Here is a 21,982-nt window from a genome sequence, read left to right as displayed (position 1 = left end):
AATTCTTACGTATCCAACCGAACCTAATTGAGTGTTTTTAACTGCCATCGCATGGCAATGGGTAGTTTTTATTATATTCTCTTATTTGCCTCCCTTTTTATATAATCATTAGTTATATAGGGCTAGCTAACTAACTACTTATGCGGTATATATTTTTGTTTGTAGGCCTCTATGTTCCATCCGTTTTCATTCATGTAGGTGCTAACACATTTGCAACAACACCAAATAACGATGCAAGTAACTGAACCGACTGCGCAACCCCAAGAATGCTACTACATCCAGGCTATCTAAGGTATTTATTTATTCTCGAAGTGGTAAGATCTCTGGCCATGGCATGTTAGTTAGTCCTGCATAATATGTGTATAAAAGGGGGGCCAGACGGTAAGGAAGGAAACGCGCTCGTCATACCTGTTAGAAACTCTTCAAAACTCAATGTTATATATCCATCCCGATCATCATCGTATCTCTTAAAAACATCAGTCATTCGCTTCAAGGTTATACAAGCCTGCACGAAGAGATCGAAGCTCATTCCATCAGTCCGTCCAGGAACCAATGCCGTACTCCGCTGGGCCTTGCTTTCGAATGTGTTGAACAAAGTCTGAACAAATGTGTGGCTTAGTTTGTACCCGAATGCCACCAGGGCCTTGCTGAATTCCTGGAAACTAATACGTCCGCTCATATCTTCGTCGAACCGGTCAAATAATCCTCTCCAGGCAGCTAGAAATCTCCAGAGAGCGACAAACTCGTCGAAACCTACCGCGCCGTTGCCATCCCGGTCAAACATACGAATCATCATCGTGACGGTATCTCGATTGAACGAGGTATAGTCCCCATTTACTAGCGCGGAACCGAGTTCAGACGCACTTAGAGAACCGGAATTCGATGCGTTTGCAGCACGAAATAGCGGAAACAGGTCGTGTGGTTCGTTGGAAGCCGGCAGAGCGGCCCCTCCAGCGCTTGGTGGTATGGGTGTCCGTGGGGGGTATGAGGTGGGAGGTGGCCGATTTTGAGCCGGCTGAACGGGACGAGGCCCAAATCCATAGTGCTGCGGTGGAGGGGAGTGAAGGCGATTTGCTATTGAGGGGTTGGAATGCTGGTTATAGTACGGATCTACTCGCGGATGGCCGTTCTGCGGTGATGACGCTTGGTAGTGCTGTCGCGGGGGTTGATATGAATGGGTGGCCGAGGCACGGCGCTGTGAAGGTTGTTCTGGGTTGCCCTGGTGTCGTGAGCTGTGAGCAGAGGCCTGAGATTGTGGCGGTTGCATTGCACCTAGCATTTGAGCCACCTATATTGCGCGCAAAGGAGTCGTACTCCGTTAGCAAAAGTCCAGTTCCACCCCCTCAATGGTCATTCTCTAATCGGTGAGACAAACCTGCTCTGGCTCAGCATGTCTAATATCATGACGACACACAGTTCAGAGGTTAGCCAGCCCGTCGTCTCTAGGCAATAACAGGTTGGGCGTAGAGGAAACTTACGCTGGCAGCGCATCAGGATTGTAGGCACCCCTATAAGCCATAGCTAATTTTTGCTTGCGCTGTTCATGCGGCGGCCTTATCGTTGGGCTATCCCGCTGTGGCTTCCCGCCGAAGTAGATAACTAGTTAACTATTTTGTCCAAGGGTGACTGGTTGACGAGAAGACACCAACGCCGATAGTGCGTCGATAAAAGAAAGTAAGAGGGTCTGATATGTTGTATCTGAGGAGGGGATTCGAAGTCGGAGCAGACGAGATAGCAGTAGAAGAGAAAAGACTTTGTTGTAACTAGTCGACGTCAAGGCCCATGTGATCTCCTTTAATCCATCCTCGTCACTGTTGAGATATGACCAAACGACTGACCGGAGTGAGTTGAGCTGGTGATTGTGTTGACCAAGTGACAAGAGAATCCCAGTTCACTCCTGGTTAAGTAGTAGTTGATTGTTTGAAGAAGAAGCAGAAGAAGCAAGGCGCAGCGGCCCGCGGTCTCTGGCAGCACAGCAAGCAGCGCCCGGCTCTCTCTCTCTCTCACCCTCCACCTTGGGGTCTGTCGAGCCTTTCTCGCCTCAGCGAACTCGTCTATTGGATCAGCTAACTAGTTAACTCGCCCTTGTGCGAGCCTTGTCCTTCGCCTGCTTCGCACTCTATCGCACTGTTGATCTTCACTGCGGACTGCATTTCGTCAACCACCGTCCTTGTACCTCACTTGCGCTGCCCGCACAACCACTTGGGCACCCGCCCGCCTGCAGGTATCAAAAACGCCGTGGAAGAACGATATTCCAACGCCCGGTGCGGCTGATAACGGGGCATTGTGTGAGTTAGCTAGTGACGGCCAAAGGTGTCGAGTCAGTTGACTAGCGAATCGACTTCGATGTCATGATGCAAGCCACACTGCTCTAACTAAGATAGCCTCGCTTGTGCCTCGACAGTCAGTCATCGTTAGCTTCTCTGTATCCAGTACGCTCCCTAGAGCTCTCTGACTACTTGGCTGCCCAGTGTCTACAGGACAGGTCTTCCTATTGGTGTAGTTATCGAGAGGCGACATTCAAACAGCTAGTTAACTTGTTAGCTACCGCTAGTTATGGCGTCCGCAGAGCTACAGTCGTGGAAGAGTCATTTCCCGGCCGGAGATCTCTGGGTATTTGGTTACGGGTCCGTCAGAGCAGTCGAAAAAACCTGGCCTTCCATGGACATCCCATGCTAATAGTGATGTGTGGCATGTTTAGGAGCCTTATATGGAAGCCACCGCCACATTACGGTATGTCTTGACAGCCAGGCTGTTAATGTGGCAGTCCTGTTAATAACCATTGCTTTCAGATCAGCGGGTTGCCGGGTATATCAAGGGCTACGTTCGTCGATTCTGGCAGGTAGGGTTTACCTCGAGAGTTAAACACGTCCAAAACTCCAATAATGAAGACGGCTTGACATTGGCTGACTGGTATTAAACTGGATGGATGCACAATATATAGGCAAGGTGCGGCTGCTTCACTCCGTATTTAGTAGAAATAAAGGGCTTCCGGCCAACTACGGCCTTTGCTGACTTGACAACGCCTTCACATTTTCAGTACGGACCATCGTGGGACACCAGAAGCACCTGGCCGTGTGGTCACAGTTATCGAGCGCTCGTTTTGGGAGTCCCTCTCTGACCCGGTCAGTCCAACATGCTTCCTGATTGTGTTTTACTTGTTACGTCCAGTGGGATGGCGCAGTCGTCTCTTGGAATCATATATATGTGTGCAGCAAACTAAACGTGTCTCAGCAACAAGAGCTTGAACGGACCACGGATGGGTCTCTAGTCTGGGGAGCAGCATACCACATCCCTGCCTCACACGCAGACGAAGTGAGCGCATACCTAGACGACCGAGAGATAGATGGCTACAGTGTACACTACACACCCTTTTATCCATACTCGAGTCCCAAGAGCGACGAAGCCCAGTCTGCGGCTAGTCTGCAGTCAAGAAAGTGTCTGGTCTATATTGGGCTCCCAAGTAACATCCAGTTCTTGCGTGAACCAGCACTGCGCGAGCCAGATGCTGTTGCCAGAGTTATTCATGCAAGCCGGGGCCAGAGCGGGGAGAACAGGGATTATCTCTATTCCCTTGAGACCGCGCTCGAAGGCCTTGGACTGGGCTCTTCTGATGTTCACGTCACAGACCTGGTACGGCGGGTGAAGGCCATGGAGCAGAAGAACTGACGACGGCTTTGCTTATATGTTAAGAGTTTAGATTCCTTTATTCTATCCATACATATATACATGGGCGTTGCTCTATGGTCTCCTATGCGGTCTCCTATGCAAGGCTTCTTACACCTGTCTATAGAAACGAAGTGGGCTTGGTGGGGTCGATAGAACGTTTTTTTTTACCATAGCTATAAAAAGCAACGGCTCTGGCTAGTTGGATAACTACTTGCATGTTATTTCAACTACACTTCTTACTTGATCAGTACATTTCTAAGCTGCACCACGATGGGATAAGTCAGAGGCGTTTAGTTTGTACTATTGTTATGCAGAATAATAAGAATATCAAAAATAAGCCCCTTCAACCAACTGGATAGAAGCAATTTAAGATTTCGGGAAAAATTCAGGGACAACCCTTTTTTTCTTTTTAACTCAGGGGATCAAAGTAGCAAGCTCATCATACAAAAATAAGGGATCAATTGTAGAAGAGTGGCCAGCCATTCGAAAATATCTGAAAAAGAAGAGAGGGTGGAAAGAGGCACACATAATAGAAGTGGAAGAAAGGGAGTAAAAAGGGGCGGTGTCTTTTTTTTTGTCTCGTAGTAAGCCTACTTTTGAGAGATAGAGAAGATGTTTTGGTATAAAAAAAAGTCAATGCTGAGTGGAAAAAAGGAGGTCAGACAAGGAAGGCCCCCTCATATCCGGAATGAAGTCATAAACTATGGCGCAACACTGACTGGGCAGGGGAGGGTGGGTGATTAAAGAAACTATGGGCAAAAGGAAAGATGTGGTTGAAAGATACAGAGACCCTTCTATCCTCGAAAACAGCAGCAAGATACTCTGGTCGAATAAGTTTTGTCTTCTTTTTTTAAGTGGTATGTAGGTTCCCCTTGTTCCCGTGGTCTGAATGAAAGAGATGCTGATTGATCGTCGGGTTGGGTCAGGTTATCTGGTACATAACTAGGTATCTGTCTCACTCGTTATTCGTAACATCGTGGCCCTTCTTCGTGAACTATCGTACTTCGCTGTCGAGAATCGTCTGGAAAATCGTATAAATCGAGGGGGAGAAAAGGAAAAGACAAGGAGAAAAAGAGAGAGAAAACCAGGGCAGGTTCGAGGTGAAAGGCTGGCATCATCCCAGAGCTAGCTGGCTAGCTTGCAGAAAGTGTGAGGATTACATTCCTCCGTTGCCTCCCTGGCTCTGGCCGTGGTATGGCTGCTGCTGCTGCTGCTGCTGCTGCTGTCCACCCCAGCCTGTAGTAAGGAATCGACAAGTTAATAAGAATTGATATACAACATAGACTGTAGACATAGTACTTACCACCGCCACCTTGGCGAGATTCATAGCCACCGCCTAGACGCCCCAAGATAACCAGTTAAAACACGAACTTCATATGAACAGCGTATGATTTATCTGAACCTACCGTAGCCGCCGCGGTTGTAGCTACCACCGCGGTCAGAGTTGTCAAAGCGGTTGTAGCCTCCCTGGCGCTGGCCATAGCCACCACCACCACCGGAGGAGCGCTCAGTGGCCTTGTCAACACGAATTACACGACCGTCGAACCTGATGGTGGATAGTGAGCAAAAAGTGAACAAGTTTTAAAAGAGAGAGTTCCCACAGCTAAGAGGGCAGCAAACGTACTCCTGGTTGTTCATGGCGTTCAGGGCAGCATCGGCTTCGGCCTCGCTAGAGAAACGAACGAACCCGAAGCCACGGCTACGGTTGGTATCACGGTCTTTGACGACAATCTGTCCAGGGGAGATCAGCGATCTACAAACATATAAACCAACCCTGTGTCCGGCCAGATAGACAGATAGATGAGTAAAGTAATAAAGAGAGGGCAACGAACGGCTTCCTCGATGGTGCCAAACTGCGAAAACCCTTCACGCAGGGTATCGTCAGTTGTATGCCATGCGAGGCCACTGTCCCAAGACGAAGAAAGTAGCTATTAGCAGGTGGAGCAAAAGGCGAACAGACAGAGAGGAAAAAAAGCAAAGAGACTAAACAAACCCAATGAACAGCTTTGGAGGGGCCATCTTGATCTCGAGATAGATAGATGGATATCAAGCAGAGCAGAGAGTTGATGGACAGCGAAGAGGGCGATTCTTCAGGGGAGAAGAAGCCGCGTAAGAAAAAAGTTGGAAGGCCGTAAAAGTTTGATGCGGGCAGAGAAGGGCGCGCAGCGGATGGATGAATAGTAGCAATAGTAGAAGTAGAAGTAGTGGAGGAAGAAGAAGAAGAAGCGGAAGAAGAAGATAGTGAGTAGAAGTAGAAGTGAAGAAGGATCAAGTGACTATCTGACTGCCTCCCTTTGCAAAGAACGAATGCAACAAGGACAACCTAAGAAAGCTGGCAGAAGAAAGAGAAGAAGAAGAGAGAGAAAGGGAGAGAGAAAAGGAGGGGAGGAAGAAAGAAGAAAAAGGAAGAAGTAAGAAAAAGACTAAAAAAGAATGAAAAATATGCGAAAAGCAAAGAAGGCTTTTTTGTGTGTGTGTGTTGTGTGTGTGTGCGAGACGGACGGACGAGCTAACTAGCAAGCCAGCTTACTAGCAAGCAAGTAGACAGCAGAGTCGGATGGTTTGTCATGGGAGTTCGGAGTAGCAGCCCGGGAGGTGGTTAGGTTAGCAGGAAGCCAGAGGGCAGCGGCAGCAGTGGCTGACTACCCAGGCACTCCTCCGTATTTCTAGGCATTTAGCTAGCTACTTAGAAGCTGGCCCGATGCAACGAGATAGTTAGCCGAGAGAGACGAGAGAGAGAGAGCTCTTCTTCTGCTTCTTCTTCTCCCCATCTCGTCTTCTCTTCCTCCGTCATCCTTCTCCCCAAAGTCACCTAAACGAGCTAACTGGAACAGCGTAGCCAGAAGCAACCCGCAGCTGGTAGGAGTTACTTTGCGTCTTCCTGGGAGGCGGCAGCCCTCGCATCTTCCCCCCTCCACGGCTCCTCCTGGCGCTGCTGCTGCTGCGTTCTAGCCAGCATTCGACGGTCGACCGCCGCGATGGCAGCCTTGGATAGCCAGCATCTCGTCCACAAGTCCTAGAAAAGTGCTGCACTGGTTGCACACTAGCCCTCGTCCTGGCCCGTTGACTGGCCCGTTGGCCCATCCAGGGTTGAACTATCACAAATCTTGTTCGCCATCTCTCGTTCCCCCTATAGGCCGGGGGGAAACGGGGTCGGGGACGCGGACTGGCTGGCATGATAAGAGGCTGCAGCGTGGTGCATGGAAGTACTGTGTACATGCAGGCATCTATCTCTGTCTGGGCAGGCTCAGGTTTGGAGGGATGGACGATGCTCCTGCTGGCCCCTGCCACCCCATACATACGCTCCCGACACGAAGATAAGCAGGCTCCTCTTGAGCTTGGCATCTGCAGCCTCCATGATCGTCGGCCTCTCTCCAGCAAGACGGAGAGATCAGAAAGTGCCCTATTACCCTACGCTATTTCTTCCGAGGCGGCCGCTTGTCTGTCCCTCTCGAGAAACTCCACCTGAGTTAGTTAGTTACCCGGACACCTTGTCCCGTTTAACTGCAGCAACCGGGCCATTCTCACCCGCCTGAAGGCCCCCCATGAAGCATGAGGGATGAACGCTGGGGAGATGGGTTCCGGGTAATACTGATTATCCATTTGGCTAGGGATAACTAATTAGTTGTTTCAGTGCCGTAAGTTAGCTCATTAGTTACGGTTGGGATGACCCTGGGGAGAATTACTCCGTCACTCGACCTTGAGAGCAAGAAAGGAGAGTACGTCAGGCCCTCAGTGTAACTAGTGGTTATAAGTCTGACCTGAGTTGCAAGGGCGATTCTCGGGCAATTGCCTGTCATCCAAACCAGTTAGTTCCATTTGAATAATTACTAGATATCTGGCGAAGGGGCTTATGGACGTACAACAATGAATGTTCATTTCGTACGTCCGCTGCCTATGTCTTAGTCAAGAATGAGCCCTAGTGTTTCTGGTGAACATTCTCCTTGAGAAGTGAATCCGGCGGGCGTAAGAATGAGTAATTTTGAGCCTTCCAGCGTAATCATCTATAGCATCTCTCGTCTTCATCCTTCAGACTGAATGTAGTTATATATATATATATATATATATTCACACAAGAGACACAGCGCAGGTCAAGTAGGTCAACTCGGGCAATACCGACAATCATCAAAGGGAGAGAGGTGTTCTCCTTGACGGGGCTGAGAAGCCTTTTCTGGATGAAATGTAAGCAAACCTAGCATCCCATCCAACCCCATCCAAACAGGTTATCCGTCCATGGGCAATAAAGAAGTCTTTTTGCCGATCTGAACTCCCAGCTGTCATGAAGGAGTCAAAACTTGTCGACATCGTCAGAACCCTCTCATGTTTCTCCATTCCAACCAAACATCTGTCTGTCTGTCTTCGGGGCTGAAAAGCGTTGCTGATCTTCGTCTCGTCTGGATCGCAAGCCTTGGAGGCTTCTGCTTCTCTTGCTGCTTCTGATCCTTCGTTGTCCGTTTTCTCATGGTGAGCAAGAATGACTCATTTTAAGTGACTCCCATTGGCTGTGAGATATATGCCAAGACTACGGGCCCTTGTGAGTGGATCTGATAACTTCATTTTGTTGGCTGAAATGCGTTCCTTGTGCCTCGGCCCGCTGGCTCAATGACTAAGCCGCTTACCTCAGCCGTGCCTTTTGGGCGACTATATAGTAGTTAGGACCGCCTCCCATCGCTGCCTTGCTGCTTGCCCGTTGCTGCCTTCACATCGTGGCTCCCAAAGCGCTGTGAACCTCAGCTGCACTTGTGCTAGAACTCCTTTAACCCCCCACCATCTCGTCATGTCGGCCACTGCTTGTGCACCAGCCGGCTGCGTTCGCCAGACCATCGCATTCTTCCAGCCTTCCCTTGCCTCCGTTACCAAGTGGCCATCGTGATTGCGACCCCCTCGGTACCAACTCGCCCCATCAGTCTCCGCCATTATACAATCATCCGTCCTCGTCCTCTTCAACAAGTATCAACAGCCACTTTTCGCATTGCCTGTCTTCCTCTTCTTCCTCCTCACTTACGCCGCCGATCGCGGATTCGTCTCCTTTCCACGCATCAGACCCTTTTGCCACTCTCTTTCCCGGCCATCCATACTTTGCCCAGGACCAATACCCTCTTTCTACGGCGGGACAGGATATCCCAGATTTCTCACAGAGCTGGGAACTCTACGACGACCCATTACAAGCGCTCCTTTCTACTGAGGACTTCGATTTCAGCAACCCTCAGGGTCAGGTCCTTATTCCTTCCTTCGAGAATAGCCCTATTCAAACGCCAGTGTCAACGGAGGACTCGTTATACTCCATGAAAGACTGTGATCCATGCCTCCTTGACATCCCCCTGACCCGTGATGCCGGGAGCTCCGTTCCCGAGGTGAACAACAACGTCTCAACAGTAACCAATTCAGTCCCTACTTTATCTATAAGACCCGACTTGTCCAGTACGATTGTTCCCGATGTTTGCCCCAGCCCTGAATCATCTTCTAGCTCGACCACCAAGTCAAGTGGTAGCCGGAAACGGTCACGTGCAGATGATGACAATCGATCTGCAGAGGAAATTGCAAGTGAGAAACGGCAGCGTAATACCATGGCTGCTCGCAGGTTCCGCAAGAGAAAGGAAGATCGGATCTGCAGCCTGGAGAAACAGCTGGCCGATGCCCTCAAGGAACGGGACGAACTCAGGCTTCAGGTTGCAAGGCTCGAGGGACAAAATATGATGCTACGAAAGTGCTAGGACCACGGGGCAAGATAACATTAAATCTACTGGTTATTGTTTTTCCTGCACTTTCCCGTGGTATTTTTTGATTTGGTTACGCTGGTATCAATGTTTTGAGACAAGGGAATTGTTGAGTCTCTCGTTTTCGAGTATCGGGGGTTTTATTGAGTTTTTTGCATTTTATATAAAGGTTTTACATGAGAGTAATGATCAATATTGATATATTTTCGCACTTGAATACTCTTGACAGCCTTCTATCATCTGCTGCTAGCATTGGTAAATCAACTAGTATGAGGAAAGGTCCAATTTTCGGACCCACAATCTGATACTCAGCTACGAGAACTGCCTTCAGACGACAGGCAACGTCCACAGAAAGATAGGAGTTGATAACAAACACTAGATGCCTCGTTCTCGAGCTATACCTTCTATTATTGGACAGAGTGATGAATGAATTTTGATGATTAACTAAAAAGCCAGCTGGTTATCAGTTTTAATGGGAAGTTGCTAGTTAGTTGACAGTCTACTTCGCGCTACAAGTTGACATGACGTTGAATTACCCTTTTTGGGTTTAACTTTATCACACGGGTTGACGGGTTGTGACAACTGACTCGCACATTCTTGCAGACTTCAACCTGATATTGCTTAAAGATACCATTACTGACTTTGGCCTCATATATTCGACTTGGTGGTGTTTGTTCTAGATAGAAACTCCATCAATACACAGGTTATCTCTCGCCAGAGCGTGATCTTTGACCACTAAACCAGTATACCCCAGTGTCAAGATAGCATTATCCCAGGTGAATCGATAGAGATGGGCATGAACTGTGGCTCTAGCCCTGACAAGCTAGGGAAAAACGCACGATACCAACGCCAGCCTAGGCATAAAACAAGAGAAGATCGGTATGAGCCTAGAACAACAGCACGGAGGCCAAGGAAGACCCATCGTCAGGTCAAAAGGCTCGCGTCTGACCGGAAACTCGGAAACACGGCCATCAAAGATAATTTTAAGCCACCAAATATTTCGCAAACGCGCCTTACGGTACGGACAATATCCATATAAGTGGTGCTAGTTACATTGCTAACTCCCTCGGGAAGCTCAACGCAACTGCTGGTGGTCTCTTTAGGCACGGTCGAGCTTCGTCGCCTGTCATACGGAGCGAGCGTAAGATGTTCCCACCTCGGTCCCGAACAATAAAGATATAGCCAGCTACTTATCACGCCCGTTAATAGTCCCGGACCTCTCCTTCCCTGAACTTGACTTCCTATCTTCTCACTCAAGGGCTCGTCGTGACCCAATACTCACCACAAACCTAGAACAAAGGAATTCGCTACATCAAAGTCAGCAAAATACTATATCAAAATACTTTTCACCTTCACGATCGGCCAACCCCCAATGTGCTACCCGTGCTCATTTGGAAAATCCCAGGGATCTAGAGTTGGCAAAACCTACGGGAACTACAAGACGATTACTTTCGAGAGTGGATGCTGGACATTCAGCCTCCCCCAGTTGCTCCAGTTGGAGCAAAGCAAGATCTCACTACCCCAACCCCAGCAAGAAAAGAACCCTGTCTGAGATTGAAGGTAGTGTTGCTGACAGTGGCCGGTCAACTACATATTATACCTGGTCCAGAACAAACTCAAAACTTTCCTCCAGTGATCCTAAAGGCTCCCATCGAACGGATCATATTTCTGAAAAGCCTAGCCGCCCTATTAGTGCGGGTTCATCCCAACTGGACTCAAGAGTACAAAATATGCTGTTTCATAACGCATATATTGCTGGTCCCTTAGAGCAGAGTGGAAAACGCGCTCAAAAGCCATATTCTTTGGAAGGCTTGCTTCAAAAGGCGGCAGAAACATCCCCATACTGCTCTCGTGACGACTTCGCCCCTTCATTAAAGAAACTAGATACTAAGAGACAGGGCAACTTGAGCCAAAAATCTAACCGTCCTTGGCCAAGTGTGAAGGATATACCCCGTCCAGTAATTTACGATTGTCCACCTGGCTATGATTATGATACCAGTCATCTTGCAAAATCGCATTCAGAATATTACCACACAGTCCGTGGATTCTATCCCCCAGGCCATGAGACATGGAAAGATGTTATCCCACGTTCTTTAAATCAAGGCAGTCAGAGATGGTTCCCATGCCAAAGCTCCAGTCTAGCGTATGACGCGGGACCCCATACACCACAGAAGGGCCCTACATCGGAATTACCCAGTGATACACCCTTATTCAACCGTCAGTATCGTCTTTATGGCTCTCCACCCCCGTTTAATTTAATCAACTACCCTCGATCTAAATTAACAGACCTGGACGTCCAATATTCGAGAGTGGAAAGCCCGGAGCCACTGCATCTGCTAGATGACGAAGCCCAAACTTTGCGGACACCATCTGAGCCTGATGGATACCTTCTATATACATCTCCTTCCCGAGTGGTGACACCTTATTTACAGTCCAAGGAGCAGGCCGCCCCCGGTGACCAAAACATAGAAACTGATCAGCAAAACGTCAGATCGCCTTGTTTCTGGCGACCTAATAAACTCTACTAAAATTTGATACTAATTGCTGAGAACATTCAGTTTCCATCAGCTTGTATATTTAACTCTTTATATTGGCTTGTATAATCCCCATAGCCTTCAGCAGCTAACGGAGGTGTCAGGGAAGGCCACCATGGCAATTCTCTCGCTTGTTTCTTATACTACCACTTCCACCAATAATACTTCTATCCCCGTCTGCCATTAATACCTCTGATCTTATGCCCTTCAAATGGCTGGGATTTCCGGTTGCTAACATGCCCTATGCCTCAATCCATATCTTCCCATATTGTTTCAGCCAGCTGTAGGAGCTCCGCTTTAGTAAAAGTAAAATCGCCCTCCCCCTGACTTCGGTCGGGCGAGCGAAGCAAGATGTATTTGAAAGGGACAACTAGGTCGGCACCTTCTACCCTTGCTGGCCGGCCATTTTTTCCCCGGAATAGCTTGACTTCTCCAACCACCTTTGGGTCGGGATTTGGGTGGTTTCGGGTAGGCATAACACCTCGTTCCCATAAGGTAATATAAATATTACCGCTCGTTCTCTTTATATCAATTGATACGGCCATCAAAACATCTCCATTTGAGCTATAGAGCCACCACGCGATGTCGTGCTTAATCTTCTCTCGTGACTCAGAATAGCCCACTTCAAGCGCCACAGTTGGCCATTGTTTTGATCGTCCCGGGGGGAGCCACCGAGGGGCCCAAGATATATCTCCTTCTTTGTCCCTTTCCCTCGTTTTAGTTGTAGTAGCCGCCCTATAGCGAATCAGGCGATCGACTTGCATTTTGTTGGCCTTTAACAAAACGAGGTTGCCAAAAAGGCTTAGAGCTTCTTCGTGTGGAAGACAGGGCATATTCGCAAGCAATATCCGTAGAGAATGGTGGTAGTCTAGTTTTCCAAGGCTTCTGTTATCGATCATGTCAATTTCAGATGGAGGTACATGCGTGAAAATAACATAAGGGCTCTTATGTTCTTCAACAAAACGAGTATATTCCCTCTTCACTATCATCTCAGCATGCTCCTGCCCTAAATATCTGTATTCATTGGTATCTTGGGGCAGGCCTGCTAAGAACCTGCTCCTTTCCTCTAGCATTTTATGTTCCATGCCTCCTATCTAGTATTTCTCGAGACGGTCGGTGTTGAACTTGCACATAAGTAACTAGAGTGCTCTGTCCTATAAAAACACAAGAAGACACTGAAATAGGGAAATATTATATAATGTTGTACCACAAGGGATAAAAGGCCTAATACCCCAAGAATACCTTGGGTAATGTGTGTGAGTTATAGTTAAAAGTAGAATAATCCAGCATATAGTTAACAGGAGTTGATAGCGATGACGCAACTAAATGCATACTAAAAGTAATTAGTAAAGTCATTCATTCTATTGCCACGCTTATAAAGCGTCTAGTTTTACTAATAACTACCTAAGTTAGGTAGTCATGGTTAATTAGTTAATTGGTTAACTAACTCACAAATTAATTGAAACCCAGGAATAATATCACACACTATTTTAATTATGTATATTATTATATCAACAGTTGTTTTCCCCATATACTTATTCTATACCAGTAGCCCTCTATTAATAACACTTTAGAAAGCCACTTATAGACAATAATTTATTACTAATTCCTACTATAACTAGCCAGTTTTTAGCAGAAAAGTACATTTATTTAATTTTATTTATAGTAAATCTATGTAATGATTGTTATAGTTGCTGTTATATTTCAGACAGTAATCTTATATGTTTAATAATTGATGATATTAGTCCATTGACACTGTCCAGGCTTTGACTATCCCATTATCTCCTGTAGTTAGAAGCATTTCCTTCTGGGTTATTTGGTCTTCTCTCCGGGGTCCTCTGGTGGCCCAGCATATATGGTTTATCTCATTTACACCATGGGCTGCCTCCATCGTGGAAAGAACACACCATTCCCTCTCCATGCTACGATTGTCCAGCTCCTGTTGTTTGTCCGTAAAATGAGTGTCTCTCTTAGATTCAACTGCATCTTCTCCTAAGTCAACATTGACGTGGTGGTTCAGCTTCTGGCGTTCTTGATAGATTACGATCTTTCCATCCGCGCCAGCAGAGGCAAGAAGGCCGGTCGCCTTGCTCCAGGCAACCGAATAGATTGACATATCATGCTCTTTCGGCAAAACGCTTTCTTGAACCCAAGTCTCCTCAGTGGTGTTGGTTCGTATTGTTCCGGGTATACTATGGTGCACGTTTTGAGGTGTTGATATTGCGGGATCCGACACTTTTTTCCAAATACGGATAGTCCTGTCATCTGAACAGGAGGCAAGACGTGGTTCGCGCCGATTAGTATCTGTCCCCGGTCGTAGTTCCCCCTCAATGCGTTGTGCGGTCGATACGTCTGGTTCATCGTTTGTGTCTGTTCCAGACGGCGCCGGTGCCTCCCAATCTACTGACCATACAGTACCTTCATGGCCAATCAAACATGCAACTTGATTCCAATCATCTATATCTTCTTTCCATAATCGGACGGTGTTATCGTAGCCTCCACTTGCGAGGCGATCCTCCTCTGGATGCCAGGAAACACATTTAACGTCGCCCTGATGGTCCTGCAGTACAGCAATGGTTTCAAAGTTGCTATCACCATCTTCTAGATCTTCCCAAATCCATATTGATTTGTCACGAGAACAAGTTGCCAAAAGAGAGCCAGAGGACGACCAGGAAACAGCTTTCACTTCACTATCATGCCCATCAAGGACAACAGCAAACGTCCAGTCGTCCTTGTCTTCTTCACTTTCATCCCCAGTAGCACAGAGTATATCTTTCCCGCCATCGTCCACTTCTGGATCCTGTGTCGAAGTGGGTTGAAACTGCTCCCATCGTTTCCATATACCAACCGTTGCATCAAAGCTTGCAGTTGCAAGAACAATTTCTTCACCGGAGTTTGGTTTCCACGCTGAACAGCGGACACTCCGCTTATGGCCGCCAGATATTGAGGAGAGTAATGTGAAATTTAGGAGAGAGTAGATGCGAATAATTTTATCCGCGCCACAAGTTGCAACAATTGGGAATCGAGGGTGGGGACACGAATGCCACAATCTCTCTTGCGGCGCCGGCGTAAGGTCCGCAAGATGTGAAATTTTGCTTGTCATTTTAAAATTGTCTTCTGAAAGTAAGAAAAATCCAGGGTGATAAGAAACGCGAGAGACAGTTGCCAATATCAGGATTGCTGTAGAGGATAGGCAGTTAGTTGAAGATGGTCATAATAATTAGTTAGTTTGATCAAATTGAAGTTTTAGGTAAGTTAGTTGACTGGTTAATGTGTGCTAATTAACCAACAAACTACCTAGTTAGTTACCTTAAAAAAATCATCAAGGTCCGAAATCTTATTTCCAATATAACTAGTAACTAAGTTAATTAACTATAAAAAAGTTATAATATTGAAATTAATAGCATTTTCTTAACTACTAATTATTGATAGCTTCTATCTATATAGGCGGTTTATATCAGGTTTGACAGCCCTCATGTCTTCGTAAAAGGTTTGGTTAACCATTCCTGGGCTCCTGGCCACGACAGATAGCTAGTAATTTACGACCAAAGTTATGGCCATTTAACGGGTGCGATTGTCAAAAACCTCTGTGCCAAGTGGAAAGGAAAGTCACGGCAGACAGCTTTTGTTATTAAGACCAACCCCCTTCTTGATCAAAGTTGGACCACGGGGCTAGAGTTCCGCGGTTGCCGGTTGCCGGTGACATGAGCTGGCAATGAGCTGATGTCTTCGATGTTACTGGCCCCAGTAGAGCACTCAGCGGTATGCTCGCTTGGTTCGCCGAGCATCTTCTCAATGATCCTCGCCTTCGCAGTAGCCCTCTTCAGCCGGTCATCAAAGTCGTCAACAGCCTCTTCATTATTCTCCATAGATAGGGTGAGGGGGTTCACCAGCGAGAGGAATGTTGCAATGTGTTTCTCCAGTCGCGGGTTACTGGGGAGGCCAGGCAGATCCTGCGCTGGTATAGGTTGTGCTTCCAGATCCCCCGACTTAGCACCAGCACTCAGCGCATTGTCCCGGGCTTCATTCTTGCTTTTATGGGATAACTGAGCGGTGCTGCTTTTCAACATTTCCGGCTGGTTTGGCAACCGCTTCGCCCATATTATTCCCTTCCCGTAGAGCTTCCCTATGGCCTGGAACTTTTCAAAGCCCTTTTCGATGGCGAAGACGCTGCCTTCGTCGAAGCCCGCCTTTGTCCCGTCAAGCGTCCCTAGCCTGTAGCCTTCGGCGTAAAACTCGTCTTCGAGGCCAAGAATATCGTCGAGAAAAAGGCCATTATCCATCTCCACGAGCCCAGCGTCCCATACGCAGCTTATTGTCGTTGAACAGGACTGACTTTCAAACGGTTTGTGGGCGAAGCAAACGAGTCACTGGTTAGTCACAAGCGCCGAAAGTCATTCTTTGGCTCGCGCAACTTGAGCCTCATCGATAACTGATTTAACTAGTTAAAACATCTCCCAAACCCCCACTAAAATAATCTATCCCACTTCTGCCACGACAACTCAGCCATGGAGTCAACAGCGAAGATTCTACCCCAGCAAGGGCAGAGGAACATCCTCATCACAAGTGCCCTGCCCTATGTGAACAATGTCCCGCATCTTGGTAACATTGTTGGCTCCGTTTTGAGTGCTGATGTGTTTTCGAGGTTAGTATTACCATGCGAGCGTTTTCGACACTTTCACCAACTGCTGCTGATATGGGGAGTATTTACACAGGTATAACAAAGCGTGCGGTAGACCAACGCTGTACGTCTGTGGCACAGATGAGTATGGCACTGCAACTGAAACCAAGGCTTTGGAAGAAGGCGTCACCCCTGAAGAGCTGTGCTCAAAGTATAACAAAATCCACCAGGAAGTCTACTCGTGGTTTAATATAGGATTCGACATATTTGGCCGCACGCCAACGACAGCCCATACTGAGATATCCCAAAGCATCTTCAAAAGGCTCTATGAACATGGATATCTGGAAGAGAAAACCACGGAACAGCCCTTCTGTGAAAAGCATGACTCATTTCTTGCTGACCGGTTTGTTGAAGGCGAATGCCCTCGCTGTCATTATGATGACGCTCGAGGAGATCAATGCGACAAGTGCCAGCACCTTCTTGACCCCTTCGATCTAATAAACCCACGCTGCAAAGTTGACGGCGCTACCCCGGTTCGTCGACAAACGAAACATATCTTTCTCCTGCTAGATAAACTCCAGCCTGAAATTGAGAAATGGTCAGCTACGGCGATTGAAAAGGGAGACTGGCCAAAGAATAGCCGAGTTATTACGGGATCGTGGCTAAAAGAAGGCCTTCAACCTCGCGGTATCACCCGAGATTTGAAATGGGGTGTCCCTGTTCCCCTAGACGGGTTTGAGAAGAAGGTTTTGTACGTTTGGTTTGAGGCTTGTATTGGATACCCCTCCATCACTGCCAACTATACCCCTGAATGGGAAAAATGGTGGAGGAACCCTGAAGATGTCCAATTATACCAGTTCCTTGGCAAGGATAACGTACCATTCCATGCTGTTATATTCCCTGGGTGTCAGCTGGGTACCAAGGACAAGTGGACGATGCTACACCATCTCAGCACAACCGAGTACCTCAACTATGAAGGCGGTAAATTCAGTAAATCTCGTGGGATCGGAGTTTTTGGGAACAACGCAAAGGAAACAGGAGTCTCCTCTGATGTATGGAGATACTACCTGCTGAAGAATCGCCCGGAAACCGGAGATACACAGTTTGAATGGAAGTCGTTTATTGATAGCAACAACGGAGAGCTGCTTGCGAAGCTTGGTAACCTTGTTAATCGAGTTGTTAAGCTGGTTGCTAGCCCAAAGGCGTATAACTCAGTTATCCCAGACTTCACTGTCACTGAGCCATTCTACCCAGCCCTTGAGGAGGTAACTGGCCTTCTCCGCCAATACATCAACGAAATGGAAGGAGTCCACTTGCGTGCTGGCATCCTCACGGCCATGAAGATTGCAGAGGCTGGAAATGGCCTGATTCAGGCTAACAAGCTTGATAATTCGCTTATTGCGAACGAACCCGAACGTGCTGCGGCAGTGGTTGGTATTGTGGTGAATTTGATCCATTTGTGCTCAAGTGTATTCTGTCCATATCTCCCCGCAACGTCCGCTTCCATCCTTGAGCAATTGGACGCGCCAGCCGGTCTAATACCAAGCCTCGATGATATCAAAGATGGGTGGAAGCCTACAGTCATCAAGCCTGGCCACCGTGTTGGCAAGGCAAAGTACCTTTTCAGCAACATTGATGTCAAGAAGGCTGACGAGTGGAGGGAAAAGTTTGGCGGATCCCAGGCTGAGCGACAGAAAAAAGAGGAAGAGAAGGCAAAGCAAGCGGCGAAGAAGGCAGCAAAGACTAAGAAGAAGCAGCAAAAGTCCAAAGCTAGTGAAGGTACTAGCGGTGACGGTCCTGTAGAGGCGTCGGCTAAGGGAAGAGCGGAAGCTGTGGCGCCCAGTGGTGGTGACAAGGCCGTGGAGGCGGTTGCTGATGGTGTTGCTCAAGTGACACTACCAACCTCTTAAGCAGTAGAAGCGAGGTTTACGATATGGATTAGAAATCTTCCTTTTTGTTTCTAGTTTATAGTCAGACCAGTCTATTTATTAGGCATTTGCGAATGGACATGAGGAAATGCGCCCCAAGTCATCTCTTAGGGTGGGAAAGGTAGTAAGTAGTAGTTTTGACGATCACAGAGATGTAAGGTTGATGTTTGTGCTTTAGCAGAGTACATGATGTTCATCATTTTCATTAGAACAGAAGGGGGAAACCCCGGAGTACGTGGATATGATCACTATGGGGCTGAATTGGGAATAAGGAGTATGGATGTAAACAAAAAAAAAAAGAAAATCAAATCATCTGTTCCTTCGTGCGTTTGCTGATGTTGCTCTTGGTTTTACCTCCTCTGGCGTGACTGGGTGCATCATGACCTTGTTTAGTGTCTGTGGGGTGTTACCAGTATAACCTTTACTCCAGTCATAGCTAACAGCATAGGCAAAAATGTTTCCGTTTCTGTTGAATGTTGAGGTAGATATGGTGCCTCCGACGGACGGGTAGCCCTTGAGTCGATGTTTTGCATCCTTATCCCAGAAATGGAAGGTCCCGTCGCTCCCAGCAGTGCTGAATGTGCCGTGTTGAGGATGGAAGGCGATAGAGTTGACTGAATAGACGTTGCTCACGTTCGATTGACCTTGGGGCGTTTCACGGTGGCACTTGAAGCTGAAGTTTGAGCTGGAGTCTTTCTCCTCCACATACTGAATTGCGCATCGGCCTTCGATGCTCCCTATCGCGAATCCAGTTCCGTCCGTAAAACAGCTCACAACCCTTGTCTGCCACTTGAGTGGAGACTGCATGACTTTGTATATGTTTGTTGGTTGGTTAAGGTCAACGATGTTGATATATCTGTCCGCCGTGGCAACGACAAGAAGGGTTTTGCTGACATCCATGGAGTAGACTCTCTCCTGGCACTGCAATGTTCCAATTGGAGTTGACTGCCTTAGGTCCCAGTATTTAACTGTCTTGTCCCACGAGCCGGTGACGAGGAGTGGTTGGGCCGAGTTTCCAGGGTTTTGAATCATGCAGCAGCTTCGAATAGGCGCGTCATGGGCGGCAACTTGGACAGGGGTGGTAGGGTTACCCTGGAGGTCGAGCATGCGGGCCGCTTTGTCTACTCCGACACCAACTACCTTTGAGCCATCCTAAAACAAGAAAGAAAAACGGTAAGCATGTATGATTGGGCATATATGTCTTAAACACGCGGGTTTCTCTGCAGAACATACCGGAGACCAGCAGCAATTAAGAACGGGAGCCTGGTGTTCGAACATGGCTTTTCCTTCGCTCATCCCCTGCTCATTGATCTCATAGATGCGCACTTTCTTGTCCCATGATGCAACGGCGAGGTGATCACTCTGGCTGGAGAAGGCAAGATCTGAAATGCTATCTTCTGGCGGAGCAACCAGGGCTACATCCTTTGAGATATCACCCGTCGTTGTGGTGGTTGCTGTGGCAGTATTTGAGGTGATGTTGCCGAATAGGCCCGTCATTGTAGCTTGTCGTAACGGAAAAAAACCAAAAGAGTGGGAAAACAAAAACACTAGGCAGCAGAAGGAAAGGAAACAAAGAATGCGCCGGTAAATGAAGGTACAGGCAAAGCACCGATAGTAGGGGGCAGAGTAGGAATCCTTCTGTTCCTCGTCGCGGCGCGTTCAAAAGGCAGCAAAGAAGGTGTTTGTATGTCATCCAAGCCCAACGTCCAGAGAAAAAAAAAGAAGCTCCTCGAGGATTACCTAAGACTGACTAAGCGTGTCACATGATGTGTAGTTATATAATATATTAGTCATCTTTCAGGTGAAGCTTAAAACGGATAAAAGGTGGAGCGCTCCACCGGGTCGTCCGCCGAATTGCCGCTTTGGGGCAAGCGGGATGCGGGGTGCATGCCGCTACTTATGTAATCCGCGCATCCATGCTCCATCATGGCATCATAACAGACGACAGCTAATGCATGGGCCGGGCGAGCGAGGGCGAGAGGCAGCATCATGCCACAGATCAGGCCATGTACGAGACAGCGCCGGCCAGGGACGTTGTAGCTGTCGAGACAAAGTAGTCTAGGAAGAACGATGCGTAGCTTAACTTAACTTAACTCTTCTGACCAGTCGACAGGGACGGGATGCAGGAGAGGACGAGGCCGAGTTCCCCGGCCCAAGGCAAGGCAGGGCGAGACAAGAAGATGCAGAACAAGCTCCGGATGGTGTGACGCCAGCTCAGGTGACTCGCCGGGCGTCGCAGTCGGCGCAGCCAGGGAGGGCGTGACCTGCGCGGTACCTGCGCGGTACTTGGGGCGGCAGGCGGCGGCTGGCGGCAGCGCGAGGTCCTGCTGAGGTACCGCCCTGCTCCCTTTCCCCTTTCGGACGGCCGGTTGCGCAGCTTGGTCTGTATATAAACCTACCCCGCTTTCTCCCTTTCCTCGTCCTCTTCCTCTTCCTCTTCTTCTTCTTCTTCTTCTACCAACAACATCTACAACTACAACTACATCGTCAGCATCAGCAAAAACAACCCATCTCGAGCATAGCGCTGTAGAAGCCTCCATTGGTATCGTCGAGCCGTCTCTTCTTCGGTCTGGATGTTGGCCTGGGGCTTCATCGTATCACTAACATAGCCGAGCCAGGTAGCCACTCCAGCGCGACTCCCATCTCATCTCAACTCAACTCCATCCATCCATCCATTCATCATGTCTACGCTCACTAAGGTCGACTCTGCCGTCGCCGGTCTCCCTTCACCAGCCGAGAGCAAAAAAACAGCGAAGAAAGAGTCGATAAAGAAAGACTCGAAGAAGAGTACAAACTCAGATGTTATGAACATCAAAGACCTAGGTATGTGGCCCATCCTTCCATTCATGCCAACCCATGAACTCAGGGACAGCATTGCTTATGTTCTCTGCTTCGACCGTGTAGAAGAGAAAGGGATCGAGCTCGAAATAGCCATAGAAACACAGAAACTCAACTGGTAAGAAGATGTTCTCTTTTGTTTGGATCTAAGATTATAGTGACGTACGGGTGGCCAGAGTTGGTTCTCTAACAAAGCATACAGGAAGCTCAACACGTCACCTGCGTCCCTAGATGACAAGGACGCCCTCAAGAAGTTCCTCACCACACCACCCGTCAAGAAGATTGACCTACACTTCCCACTTGGCCTTGAGGTCACTGCCCGAAATCTCAAGGGCGTAACGATCAAGGATGCCCTCGATGCTATCTACAAACAATTTAAAAAGAAGGTAAGCCTTTAGCGCTACAACCCACTATAAGCACACTTGTTAGGATGAGCAGCCCTTTGTTGACTCTCAAACCTAGGCCGATGATGAGCTAGATAACCCCATCCTCGCTGGATTCGAGTGGGACAAGGAGGAGTCGTGGACAAGACTCATTGTACATCAGAAGAAGGAAGCCTCCGCACCGCCCAAGAAGAGCAAAAAGAAGGGTGCCGCTGCTGAGTAGGACCTGTGTTCTCCTTTATTGAGCTGTCACTGTTATTTGTGATTCATCCATCGGTCGTCTTCATTATGT

The 21,982-nt window shown here is 48.1% G+C and overlaps 12 protein-coding genes across 12 annotated transcripts; 6 read left to right on the top strand and 6 right to left on the bottom strand.

The window, feature by feature from the left end:
* Nucleotides 1-300: 300 nt before the first annotated feature.
* MGYG_01975 (peflin) lies at nt 301-1,519 on the bottom strand (the record flags this gene model as incomplete). Its single annotated transcript, XM_003177867.1, has 4 exons — nt 301-323; nt 409-1,288; nt 1,376-1,394; nt 1,479-1,519. 4 exons carry the CDS (start codon nt 1,517-1,519, stop codon nt 301-303), a joined length of 963 nt encoding a protein of 320 aa, XP_003177915.1.
* Nucleotides 1,520-2,556: 1,037 nt separating this feature from the next.
* MGYG_01974 (hypothetical protein) lies at nt 2,557-3,669 on the top strand (the record flags this gene model as incomplete). The annotated part of the gene is made up of 5 exons (XM_003177866.1): nt 2,557-2,627; nt 2,702-2,733; nt 2,793-2,847; nt 3,041-3,125; nt 3,235-3,669. The coding sequence occupies 5 exons, from the start codon at nt 2,557-2,559 to the stop codon at nt 3,667-3,669; spliced, it is 678 nt and encodes a 225-aa protein (XP_003177914.1).
* Nucleotides 3,670-4,825: 1,156 nt separating this feature from the next.
* On the bottom strand, nt 4,826-5,688 carry MGYG_01973 (hypothetical protein; the record flags this gene model as incomplete). Its single annotated transcript, XM_003177865.1, has 6 exons — nt 4,826-4,905; nt 4,973-5,005; nt 5,076-5,215; nt 5,294-5,400; nt 5,502-5,574; nt 5,663-5,688. The coding sequence occupies 6 exons, from the start codon at nt 5,686-5,688 to the stop codon at nt 4,826-4,828; spliced, it is 459 nt and encodes a 152-aa protein (XP_003177913.1).
* Nucleotides 5,689-8,446: 2,758 nt separating this feature from the next.
* On the top strand, nt 8,447-9,383 carry MGYG_01972 (hypothetical protein; the record flags this gene model as incomplete). The annotated part of the gene is made up of 2 exons (XM_003177864.1): nt 8,447-8,521; nt 8,577-9,383. 2 exons carry the CDS (start codon nt 8,447-8,449, stop codon nt 9,381-9,383), a joined length of 882 nt encoding a protein of 293 aa, XP_003177912.1.
* Nucleotides 9,384-10,182: 799 nt separating this feature from the next.
* On the top strand, nt 10,183-11,914 carry MGYG_01971 (hypothetical protein; the record flags this gene model as incomplete). The annotated part of the gene is made up of 3 exons (XM_003177863.1): nt 10,183-10,404; nt 10,461-10,527; nt 10,680-11,914. The coding sequence occupies 3 exons, from the start codon at nt 10,183-10,185 to the stop codon at nt 11,912-11,914; spliced, it is 1,524 nt and encodes a 507-aa protein (XP_003177911.1).
* A 254-nt stretch (nt 11,915-12,168) lies between these two features.
* MGYG_01970 (hypothetical protein) lies at nt 12,169-12,993 on the bottom strand (the record flags this gene model as incomplete). The annotated part of the gene is made up of 1 exon (XM_003177862.1): nt 12,169-12,993. The coding sequence occupies one exon, from the start codon at nt 12,991-12,993 to the stop codon at nt 12,169-12,171; it is 825 nt and encodes a 274-aa protein (XP_003177910.1).
* Nucleotides 12,994-13,661: 668 nt separating this feature from the next.
* MGYG_01969 (cytosolic iron-sulfur protein assembly protein 1) lies at nt 13,662-15,023 on the bottom strand (the record flags this gene model as incomplete). Its single annotated transcript, XM_003177861.1, has 1 exon — nt 13,662-15,023. One exon carries the CDS (start codon nt 15,021-15,023, stop codon nt 13,662-13,664), a length of 1,362 nt encoding a protein of 453 aa, XP_003177909.1.
* A 550-nt stretch (nt 15,024-15,573) lies between these two features.
* On the bottom strand, nt 15,574-16,203 carry MGYG_01968 (hypothetical protein; the record flags this gene model as incomplete). Its single annotated transcript, XM_003177860.1, has 1 exon — nt 15,574-16,203. One exon carries the CDS (start codon nt 16,201-16,203, stop codon nt 15,574-15,576), a length of 630 nt encoding a protein of 209 aa, XP_003177908.1.
* Nucleotides 16,204-16,428: 225 nt separating this feature from the next.
* MGYG_01967 (methionyl-tRNA synthetase) lies at nt 16,429-18,451 on the top strand (the record flags this gene model as incomplete). Its single annotated transcript, XM_003177859.1, has 2 exons — nt 16,429-16,565; nt 16,636-18,451. 2 exons carry the CDS (start codon nt 16,429-16,431, stop codon nt 18,449-18,451), a joined length of 1,953 nt encoding a protein of 650 aa, XP_003177907.1.
* Nucleotides 18,452-18,778: 327 nt separating this feature from the next.
* On the bottom strand, nt 18,779-19,966 carry MGYG_01966 (Poly(A)+ RNA export protein; the record flags this gene model as incomplete). The annotated part of the gene is made up of 2 exons (XM_003177858.1): nt 18,779-19,621; nt 19,703-19,966. The coding sequence occupies 2 exons, from the start codon at nt 19,964-19,966 to the stop codon at nt 18,779-18,781; spliced, it is 1,107 nt and encodes a 368-aa protein (XP_003177906.1).
* Nucleotides 19,967-20,424: 458 nt separating this feature from the next.
* On the top strand, nt 20,425-20,800 carry MGYG_08955 (hypothetical protein; the record flags this gene model as incomplete). Its single annotated transcript, XM_003177857.1, has 2 exons — nt 20,425-20,477; nt 20,596-20,800. 2 exons carry the CDS (start codon nt 20,425-20,427, stop codon nt 20,798-20,800), a joined length of 258 nt encoding a protein of 85 aa, XP_003177905.1.
* Nucleotides 20,801-21,150: 350 nt separating this feature from the next.
* MGYG_01965 (hypothetical protein) lies at nt 21,151-21,913 on the top strand (the record flags this gene model as incomplete). The annotated part of the gene is made up of 4 exons (XM_003177856.1): nt 21,151-21,292; nt 21,374-21,425; nt 21,510-21,693; nt 21,770-21,913. The coding sequence occupies 4 exons, from the start codon at nt 21,151-21,153 to the stop codon at nt 21,911-21,913; spliced, it is 522 nt and encodes a 173-aa protein (XP_003177904.1).
* Between the last annotated feature and the right edge of the window lie 69 nt (nt 21,914-21,982).

Source organism: Nannizzia gypsea, genomic scaffold (assembly GCF_000150975.2).
Source record: "Nannizzia gypsea CBS 118893 supercont1.1 genomic scaffold, whole genome shotgun sequence".
Taxonomy (NCBI): Eukaryota; Fungi; Ascomycota; class Eurotiomycetes; order Onygenales; family Arthrodermataceae; genus Nannizzia; species Nannizzia gypsea.
This window is presented reverse-complemented; position numbering and strand designations above follow the sequence as displayed.